Source organism: Cyprinodon variegatus, unplaced genomic scaffold (genome assembly GCF_000732505.1).
Source record: "Cyprinodon variegatus isolate N-32 unplaced genomic scaffold, C_variegatus-1.0 Scaffold790, whole genome shotgun sequence".
NCBI lineage: Eukaryota > Metazoa > Chordata > Actinopteri > Cyprinodontiformes > Cyprinodontidae > Cyprinodon > Cyprinodon variegatus.
Window position 1 is genome coordinate 242,681 of NW_015151243.1, and position 11,269 is coordinate 253,949.

The 11,269-nt window shown below is 37.5% G+C and overlaps 1 protein-coding gene across 1 annotated transcript in view; it reads right to left on the reverse strand.

Annotated features, from left to right (window-relative positions):
* Nucleotides 1-265: 265 nt before the first annotated feature.
* LOC107098571 (LIM homeobox transcription factor 1-alpha-like) overlaps nt 266-11,269 on the reverse strand; it is a 16,954-nt gene continuing 5,950 nt past the window's right edge. Inside the window, exons 3-8 of the mRNA XM_015396312.1 lie at nt 8,099-8,319; nt 5,340-5,524; nt 4,329-4,406; nt 3,922-3,994; nt 3,622-3,786; nt 266-1,418 (exon numbers count right to left, since the gene is read on the reverse strand). Coding sequence (XP_015251798.1) covers nt 1,279-1,418; nt 3,622-3,786; nt 3,922-3,994; nt 4,329-4,406; nt 5,340-5,524; nt 8,099-8,319 — 862 coding nt within the window. The 3' untranslated portion in view covers nt 266-1,278. The remainder of the gene's footprint in view (nt 1,419-3,621; nt 3,787-3,921; nt 3,995-4,328; nt 4,407-5,339; nt 5,525-8,098; nt 8,320-11,269) is intronic.

Here is an 11,269-nt window from a genome sequence, read left to right on the forward strand (position 1 = left end):
AAAGACAGAGGGTTTGTGGCCTGCAGTTGGCACGAGGGGTACAATTAATAACCTACCACTGACAGGAAAGTGTTTGGCTACCATAATGATAATAATGAGGTTATTGCTACCTGCTGTGCTGTATGATAACATTACTTTCCTTTTTTTTTTTTTTTTAGAAACATTATCCACATCCTGGCAGGAATGATGCACCGTATATATCAAAGACTCAAAAAGACATTTGACTGTTTTATTCTTTTTACCCGAAGACTCCAGTTAACTCTTCATGAGGTCATCTTGTGGTAAACAGTGTTGCATTTGCTTCATGCAAAAGCCAGCAGATACTTGGAGCAGATACAAAAGGACTCACACAAAGATATTCTCTGCAGCACACTTCTATAGCTCTCTGCTTGGCAGCAGATCACCATGCTGACAGACACTTAGATTGTTCCTGACCAATGGCTTGCGCTCTCTGCTCTGCGAGGTCTGATTTCATAGTGGGAAATGTGAGATCAGTCCAGGAGAGGGTTCACGGCAGGGGCAAGACGGCAATCCGTACAGCGGGGCTTCATATCTTCACGTCACGCTGGGCATTCTCTCCTGACACAGCTCCCAGCCTCTCTGTTGTCTGGTGCCCCGTCAATTCTGAGGGTTTGTCAGCCTCCCATCCAAAGGATTGGAAGCATTCCAGTTGGGCAAAACGCCTGGGTGGTCCCACCACCTCACCCTCTACCCTCACCCACTAGAAGAAGGAGGAGGTAGAAGAATGCAAGCACAATGTGATCGTTGATAAAGACGGCATGGATGCGACGCTTACCTGCCGCTGACCCATACCGCAGTGAAAGCTTTACATTTCACTGTCCACCCAATGCCCAGTGGAAGAAGATCCGCTGAACCTTTATTTAGATGGGACTGATAGGCAATGACCTGCATGTAACCTTTCTGGACATATTTATTATTATGAATGAACAGCATAGACACACATTGGGAGAATAAATACACTTCCAGGTAAGTATTTACATCAATAGAGGGAGGAACATTAACGTATAATTGTAAAAGTTGAGGGAAGCAGCATCATGCTTGCATGGTTTATATGCTAATTAGTTGTGCTGAACAGCAGATATGCATCAAAGGCAGTTATGTGACAATGCTCATCTAGAAGGGAATATGATAAATAACATAACATCACAGTGTGTCCATGTCCATTTCTCCAATTTACATTCCTTGGCTTAACTAGCCTGGGCAGATCAGATCATCTCCAGGGTGCCATGCCCCTTCTTTCTGAGCCTAACTCAAATATCAGGAAGCAAAGTAAGAGTCTTGCATGGAGTAGAGGCAGTCAATAGGAGTCAGAGGAGAAGATCCAGCCAAAGATAGACAGTCGTCAGTAACATGACATAGATGTTCCCTGTCCGTGTCTCCGTACAAGCTCCGAAGACCTGTGAAAATCCAAATCTTAATTAGTGTGCTGCACACACAAACACTATAGATTTGATATTTTGCTTACAAGAAACCTATTCTGTTTGTTCTCCAGTACAAAAATAGCTTTTTTAAGACTTTCTCGGGTAAGGAAAATGTTTTACCGAAGCGGATCACCACCTCCCCAGGATTTAAAAAGAGGTGAGGAGTAAAGTATCATATCTGTTAATGTGCATGAAGAGCTAGGGTGGCTAATGATGAAACCTTGAAGGTCTTTTTTGTTTCTTTGTAGCCTAATTTTCAGCTTTAGACTTGTGAATTTTTTAACAAATGAAAAGAAGTTTGAAGTAGCTTAACATAAACATCTAAGACAATAGTTGTTATGCTTGTTGTCATTGATTGTGAAAGAGTTTTGGAATTGAATGGTTTCTGTAATCTAAGAGGGGAATAAATTAAACACTAGTCCAATACTTGATTTATTGTCTTAATAACACAATTCTGGTCTTCCATTACATCAAGTCCACTTTTGAAAGGGTGATCAGTCTTTTTAAAATTTGGTTGAGTCTTTTAGACGGTAACGCTTTCTTTTACAGTACATCAGTAACCATGTAAAAAGGTTGTAATAACATAGTAAGTTACACTATATTACTAGGTAACAACAAGAACTTTATGGAGAATTCTGGTAAGTACTGTGCTTCAAATTTTAGGCAGAAAACGTAAACTCAGACTTCTTAGATTTCAAACTTGTATTACCAGGTAACTCATAGTCATTTAATCTACAGCAATAAACCAGATGTGTTATTATGTAGTAAAATGCAGTCTATTTCTTGGCATATAACAGAAAACCAAACCTAGAAGACAGCAAGCCAAACTTCATAACTAAACTCTTATATGTAACTTGAGTTCAGTTTTATAATGCTTTATTTACCTAATCATAAATAAAAATTTACTTTGTAATCTGGTGGTAGGTGGTGGCCAATAATAGAAACCGTGGGTAACATAATGGTAATTACCCACCAAATGTCTCCGTTGTTACATAGTAACACAATTATATGCAATATTATACAATTATAATAACTACATGCCAGTAATTATTTAATTTTTGGGTAATTAACAAATAAAGCTTTTTTTGTCACAAAGTAAAATAGCATGACTTGCTATGTTATTACCATATTATTGTATGGTTATTGATGTACTGTAAAAGAAAGCGTTACCTTTTAGACTTTATAATAAAATCAAAGCTGAGTCTAAGAACTCGACTCCAAGCAAAAATGCATTTCCATGGGCTTGATTTGCCTCCACATTGACAATAATATGACTTCCACTTAGGATGTTTCACTTGCTTCCCCAAAGAATTTATTCAACTAGATAGACAGAACACTTATGTAAAAAAAAAAATTCACTCAATGTTTGACCGGTTACAAACACAACTTTTTGCAGATTCTCTAAGCAAAAACAAACATAATCATGAATGGCAGCCTAAAACTAGAAGTTGCGACCAATCTCTCTGACATCTCACTATGAATAGCTTTTCCTAAAAACATTTAATATAGCCTTTCACAAACATCGCCTAACAGTAAATCATGTCAGATTTACTGTTAGTAAACATTTAGGAGAAATCTACTTAACTTTCCTTTAGCTACCAGACGCACCGCAGTAAAAAGTGGCTCCAGAAACACCCTGGACTTTAGCATCTGATACTAATAAATGAAAAAAAAAAAATGTTTTGTATAATATCTTCTTACAGTAACAATGCAGGAGTGCAATCTCAGCTTGCTGCTTATAACAGCTTATTAAAGCGGCTGTTTAAGACAGCTGATAACACTGTAAAGGATCAAATCCACCTTCGGGGTTTGACATCAACTGTCTTGTGATATAATGAGTTAATCAGGAGTGGATTTTTGCCAGGACGGAGCCTCGATCAGTTGTAAAGGATTAGTGATGGTGGTGAGGGGACGACGGACAGAGGAGGAACAGTGAACAGGTACCTGCAGTAGGCTGGACTGCTTTCACCACTTTCACCAAGTTGGATAAATACACTGAAACAGACTCTGTTTTTGTAAATTCTTATATAAAATGCTTCAGATCACTCAAAATTAAATGAATAAAAAATACATTTGGAATTAAATATGAAACTTTATGTATTGGATGATTAAAATTTTATCCTAATTGCTCACATTTTTAGTCGTGCTGTAAAACAGTCTTTTATCAGATATCTTTTACCATAAGGGTGCATATGATCCCCTGGCATCTGGGGTGGGGTCAGGTCCTGTCTGAAGGGGTCCATGTCCCAGTCCTGCTGGTCCAGAGAGGTGAGCCCCATATGAACATGGGCAAAGGCTGGCCCAAGGCGCTGCGGCTCTGTGGCCAAACTGCCACAGGAGGGCACTGTAGAGCACCAACAGAGATCACAACTAAAATACTATAATTAAGTTTACTGATGAATTATTTATTTATGTCGTGATTATAGTTTTTTTTATAACTAATTTTGCTTCAGATTCTTCCTATGTGGCATTTACTCACCTGTTGGGAGTTCACACTGCTCCTGAGTGTTCTGCTGTTCCAGCTGCTGCTGTCTTCTAGCCAATTTCTTCATCTAAACAAACGCATTTATTGAAGGAAACAATAATAATAACAAACTGTGCTCTTTTTCAGGTCCTCTGCCACCTGGGCACATGACCACAGTCACTCAGTTACAGTTGAGTGAGAGAAACCACACATGATTTCACTTTGTGAGGAAATAATGGTTCTAATCTCTGGTGATCTCTCTGCAAAATGTCATCAGCTTCCTGTATAAAGAGATAACCAGGCTGATTTCCACTCTGGCTTACAAACCCAGTGCAGAAAGACTGCTTTTATTAAATGTGCATGTGAGTCTGTGTATGTATGTGTGGTTGTGAGTGTGTGTACGTGAGGGTGGGGGTACTTACTTTAGCCCTCTGGTTCTGGAACCAGACCTGCACAACCCGGACACTGAGGCCTGTCTCCGCTGCCAAGGTCTCCCTTACCTTGGATTAAGATTTAGGTGGGAAGGAGAAAAAAGGTTAGAAAAGTACAAAATAAGATGAAAGATAATCAGACTTTTGAAGGTTAAAGGTATAGGGGAGGATTTTCCCAAATATTTTAAAATGCCCGCCCTCTCAACTTTAAAAAAAAATCCACATGCACAACCCTGTACCCGCTCTAGAGATGAAATGCCTATTAAATGCATGTGTGAGAGCATGCACAAGCCCATTTCTCCTCGTGAAGGCTCTGTTTAAAAGTTGCTGGTCTCATTGCTCATACAAGCTTACTTTCCAAAAAGAAGATTTGTTATTTTTCCACTACATCAGACTCACCACTGATCCACGATATTTTAATTCTGGGTGGATCATCTAAATAAGCGCTCCTCCTAATTGTCAATCATTTTTGTGAAATGTTTATGTAAGGTCATCCTATGTGCTTGTCGCGTTAGCTATATTTTTTTGCACATGCGCACTTTCATGCATACATCTGTGTATTGAATGATTGAAATTTCTCACCGTGGTGAGAAAAGCGACCTTTAATGACTGTCTGAAACCGTAGCACACCACAGATATACAACTGAAAGTGTGCATGCGTAGAAAAGGATAGCTAACTGGGAACGAGCACGTAGGACAGCCTTACATAAACATAACAGCAGAATAATTTACAATTAGGATGACTACTTATTTTGATGTTCCATCCGGAAAAAGAACATCCTCCACTATACCCCTAAAACATCTGGAGGCTCTCCCCAGGCTAAATCAAACACAAAAGACAGATTGTAAGAATAGTAGATTTGAAATGCTCTTTGCTTTTTAAGATGTAAATTCACCGGCTTCATTTAAAATATCAGCTCTTATCATTAAGCAGAAAACATTTGAAGAATGTCATCTACAGCTCATTAGCTATAACTTGGTACAGTCAATGCAGCTCTTTACCTTCCGACAAGGCTTCGATGAGACTTCAAAGGAAGCCTTAAAGGTGCGTCTTTGCTGCGTTGTCAGAATGGTTCGGGGTCTTTTGGGACGTTTGCTTTCTGGATTATCTGCACCAGCTCGCCTTTTCGAAATAGTGTGTACAACTCGCTCCAACACTTCCTCTTCAACATCATCACTTTCACCTCCTGGACAGACACAATAGTGACATAATGTATAGATTAGTCCCAGTAAACACATCTTAACGAACAATTCAATGTATGGATTTGAATTGCTAAGATCCTATTTGCAAGAATGGGACATAAACAATTATGTAGCATTTAGACTCATTAACTGCCATTGTTTAACATTTCTAGATGTCCAAGAATGGTTTAAGGAGCCTAATGTGCCCCCAGCATTCACTACAGATTTAACTGATAATTCTTTCAAATTTAAACTTTCGAATTCAAACTTTTGCGATCAAGAATTGATTTTTAAGACATAATACATACAATTCAAAGGAGAATTTTAAAGCAAGTTTTCAGCAAAGGAGCAGAAAACTGGTCTAAACAAAATTCCAGTGGAAAAAAAAATTGACATTTGAGGATTTAAAGCGTTGTTCTGTTCAAATCAGGAGATCACATTTCGATCACACTTTTATATCTTCATTCAGAATTTATTATAAATTCCACTCAATTGTTTGCAGCCAGCTTTATGCAGTGCCATGAAAAATTACCATTCCACTTTCACTTTTATGTGTTTCTGTCATGCTCCAATGACCACCTCAAATTCATGCATACATTTAAACTTTTCAAACATAATCTTTGGTATAAGTGACACAAATATCCTTTTGATCACCTGTACAATGATATTAAAAAAATACATTCAAAGCAACCATCTGCTTTCAAAATCACCAAATAGATCATGGAAAAGGGAGCGGTGTGTAAGCCACTTTTTTATAATTTAATCCTAAATACAAACCAAATAGACAGTTGTTTGTGAGGTTCAAGGAAAAAATGAAATCAAAACCGACAGGGGCTATAAAACAAGATAATGTTTAAATATAACAAAGAGCACTGATCTATCTGTCCTTATAAATAAAATGTCAGACGGAGAGAGGAAAGTATTAAATGGAGAAACTGCAGAGATCTGCAGCTCAGATGGGATAACCTGCTGAGATGACAATCAAACGTGGTGCATTCTGAAATTTGGTCATTAGAGAAGAACTTCCAAAAGAAAAAAAGTAATTGTTAAAAGAATTTAATAATATGTGCTGTTTAACACTAGCTATAAAGGGCTCACAACAAACATGTGGAAAGAGATGCTCGGCTAAAATAAGCCCAATGTTGTAGCTGTCAGAATTCTGACTTTAATCTCCGAATTCTGGGAAAAAAGTCTGAGAAAAAAGTCAGAATTCTGACTTTTTTTCCCATACTATATCTGAAATAAAATTTAAAAATCAGTTAAATATTTTTTTTTTTTCCACTGGCCCTAATCCTCTTCCGTAAATAAGTCTCAATTAGAATAAAATGCTTTTTATTCAGTAGCAGTAAATTGCAATATGCCCTAAAATGCCAACTGAAACTTGCCATTTCACGCATAACAGATTTGTTAAAATCAGCAAATGAAGCATAAATACATACATTTATTCAGGAATATTCTAGTAAATTTACCTATAAACATCTATGTGATGAAAATGAGACTTGTATCACTCAAAAGATAAATAATTCTATGGGAAAGGGTATCAACTTTGACAAAAACGTTGTTTCTTTCATTCTTTTACAATAAGTATACTGTTAACAGACTTCTCAATAATCAAGAAACAATATTTATTGGCATTATAGTATTCAAGTCCTTCTTACTACTATAATATATCACTAAATACCAGCTGGCGGATGTTTGGTAATTTATATAAGTTGATATTTTCGTGTTTTGAGGAAGGTAGGAAGGACTCTTTTTTCCCCTTATTCAAATTTATACCCCCAATAAAATAAAAACATTTTTATGAAATATCAACTCAACATGCATTTGCATCTAAAATCTGGCAGTGCTTTGAATAATTCCTATCTTAACCTATATTTTAGAACACTTCTACAGAAAATCGAAATTTTGATTTTATTTTGATTTCCCCTTGCACTAAAAAAAAGCCTGTTTCACTCCAGAGTTTTATAGTTTTCATGACTTTTAAAGCTTGCTTGTCTCAAAGTACATTGCCACAGGACTTTATTATTGCAGTTGTGTGGAGAAGTACTTCCTTCTAGCTCGCATGCCTGGATCTCTCTACTAGCTACACCTCTTTCTTCCATTCTGAGGGGCGACATACCCTCTAATCGTACTAATACCTCCCGAAGGGCTGAGGTGAGAAAGTCAGTTTATCATACATCTTATATGTAATGTAGCCAAAATTGAGTGCCTTTGAGATTAAATTGTTTTTTTTAATTATTATTATTATTTATTTAAAAAAAACAGGTGTTCCAAATTGTCTTAGAATAAGCAATCCTTAAGGTAAAATAACATTTGTATCAATAAATCAGTAACTAGAATGAATCTTTCATCCACATAATTTATGCATAATAAGATAAATTCAGTATCACTTAAATGTAAAATAATTGACCTATTTAGATACACTCAAATATCACATAAAACCTAATTAAGATGTGCAATTTATACCTCTTTAAAGTGATATGCAAACCAGTTTCATCCCTTTAAGCAAGTATAAAGAGCCCATATATCATTAACAGTCAGTGAAAGAGAAGCAGCATCAAAGCCTTCAGACTGCCTACCTGCATCTGGAGATACTGGACTGTCCAGACACTGATGGTAGTCCTCTCTAGCACATAGAAGCTGCCCCTCCCTGAGGACGCAGCGATCTCCAGTCTGCAGGCGGCGGGAACAAACTTTGCAGGTGAAGCAGTGCAGGTGGAATGCGGCTGCCCCGACTCGCATCACAAGCTCTGCAGGGGAGATGGCCTCTGCACAGCCCCCACATCGGACTGCAAACAGACTGGAGAGAAGCAGGTGTAAGACAGAACATAAACAACACTATGAGGAACTGTCAAATAAATGCTTTTGTGTTTTCAAGATTGCCTACACCTCAATAAATGAGACTTTATGAGAAAAATAAAAAAATAAAAAACTTTCTTGACCTGGGGAATGTTGCTGAACCTGGCTGTCATTCATAATCCCAACCAGTGCCTGACTTCTACCCTTTTCTCCTCCTCCTCCTTTTCCACCCTAAACCATTTAGACACATACCCTCAGTGTGTTGGGTGTGTATTTTAGCGCCTGGCAACCAGGACTGGTGGGCTCAGCCCAGAGAGACTGTTGCCTTGGCTCCGACTGCTGTGTCCGAGGCCGTGCTCCTGGGGGATCAAGAGAAAAGGCTCTCTGCAGGCCATGGCTCCAGGCTGAGGGGGGGAATCAGATCTCCTGGTGGGTGAGACTGAGCCGCTGCTCCCAAGAATTATCTGTGGAATTATCTGTAAGTCTGCTTAACCAGAGACAGACAAAGGCAGAGCCAGCCCCCGAGCAGCGGGACCATTGTCCTTCAGTTGGCATGGCCACATTTTGGGTCTGTCACGCAGGATGACGCGTCATCATCCCGGAGCTGGCGTTTGTTTCCAGACCTGACTGGGTCACCAGACCAGTCAGGGAAGAGGCATGAGAAAGTGACAGCTTTTCCCCTTTTTTTGTTTTCACGTAAAAGTACTGCTCTTACCCAACCAAAAGAAGTGTTTTTGATATCAGAAGTCAAACGGCTTCAAAACATCTGTGGTTTTAGTAGCGCTAATTTTTCTCAGACAAAGTAAAATGGATCACAAATAATATTTCAATGATAAATGACAAGAGATTTTCTACAATTATCAAACTACAGTCATTTTTGTATTAAATTTTGAAAATTTCACATAATGGTAAAACCAGACATTTACATGAACTATAAACACAGGCAGATGTCTGTAAATATGACATTAAATCAGATGTAACCAAAATAACTTCTGTTTGCTAAAGGCGAGAATAGTGAAAGACATTTTGTTTTTCTTATTATTTTTAACTGAGTTTAGCTTGTATGTTTTATAGGCAGTATTTTATTGATCTCCTTCCAAAATCACAGCAGTTTGCAGGAATTTTGGCCTATGCCTCCTGACAGAACTGATGTACCAGGTACAGATGTTTGTTGGCAGCCTTGCTCACACATCTTTTCAGCACTACCCATGTACGGGACTGAGATGAGGACTTTCTGATGACCATATCAAAACACTGGTATCGTCCTTTAATAACTTTGTAAGTGATTCCGTAGTTTTTTTGTAGTTTTTAGTTTTTAGCCCTTTAAAAATTTATGTTTGAATTTCAACTTTTTACTGACATCTTGAGATGTTGCATTCAGTATCTTCAAATGATGGTTCTCATCCAACACGTTTAGGGTTACGTACAAACAAATTAATACTTAAATTGTTCTTATGAGTGATTTAGAAGAAAATGTCGCATTCACCATTTTCTCCTATTTGTAATCATCCCTCAGGTACAAACAAATTTAATGATTGCTTCAGACTTGACATATGAGCCTTCAAAAGTCAGTCAGCTTTTATGTAAACCTAGTTTTTTACAAAATTACTACATTTGTTGTTGCTTAGAAGCAATTTTCCATTTTATTAGGCTACATCATTATATACTAACCAATTCTGCACTTACAAATTAAATTTTTATTGACTGATGACAGATCTATTGGTCACTACACTCACAACTGGCACACCCAGGTGACATTGGTTTAATTTGATGTCACTTCATCAAAAAAGAACAGTCAGTGAGTTCTATGTGGGATCAAGCTACTATTGAAATAAAATCTGGGACAGAAAATAGATGGAAGATTCAGCAACACAGTAAATCTTGCATTCATTTCACTTCATAGCAGCTCCTTAGCTTTGTTATTACACTAAATGCAGAATATTCCGGATTGTGTCTGTCTGAACTGTTTCATTTTTATAATTCATTGTACAAGAGATGGAGAGTGTGATAATGACAGACGTGGTCTGGAGATGTACAGTAAACATATGTGTATTTATTAAAGGAGATTTAGCAGAATGTTGTCATGCTGGTTGATGGTAAATTCATATTAACATCATATGTTGCACATCTTGCCTCACCAGTAGTCTTTATTGAATGTTTTCTGATCAAATAACTTTTATTTTGTTATTTTGTTTTTACTTCCGCAACAGTGCAACTCCTTAATTTTGCTGCTCATTTCTAAGTCAGCAGAACCTCGAATATTTCTTTTAATGAACAAAGGCATGGGAATGCATAGCCTTCCCACTTGTATGTAGCCTTATATGTCATTATTGGGGCGGTGATTAAGCAGATTTACATTTCTCAGGAACGTGTGCTTACTTACACACAGGTGGACTGCATTAAGAACGTTTGTTGAATCTGATTGGCATGTTCATAAGAGGCAAAATTTTCTTTTATCATTATGCCATCACTTGTGAAGTGCTTTAGTCCATACTTACGCAAAACAGCCCAAACAATGATCATGTTAACACCATACTTCATAGTTGACGTTGTACCCTAAAGCACAATTTACAGAAAGCATTTATTTCTAGGAAAGCCAAACATCTGCTTTGTTGGTGGTATGACTAGACATTCTCATCTCTTGATATCTGCACATTATTGCTTGTAGAGTGAAATGTTGGGACTTTTAAGTATTTGGAAATTGTACCAAAGGAGAAACAAGGCTTGCTGAAGTTTAGAATTGTTGTCTGGACTGATTTCTTCTGGTTCTTTTTCAAGATGTCACACAAGGACTCCGAGTCTCTGAAGTGTTGCCTTAAAGTAAATTGATAGGTTTTCCTTGATTTTACTTAAATGCTGTGAATTAGAGGCTTGAAAAGTCATGACATGAACATTAGGGTTTCCCTAATTGTTTAAAAAAATAATAATATCAGGGTTTGTAAAAGTATAAG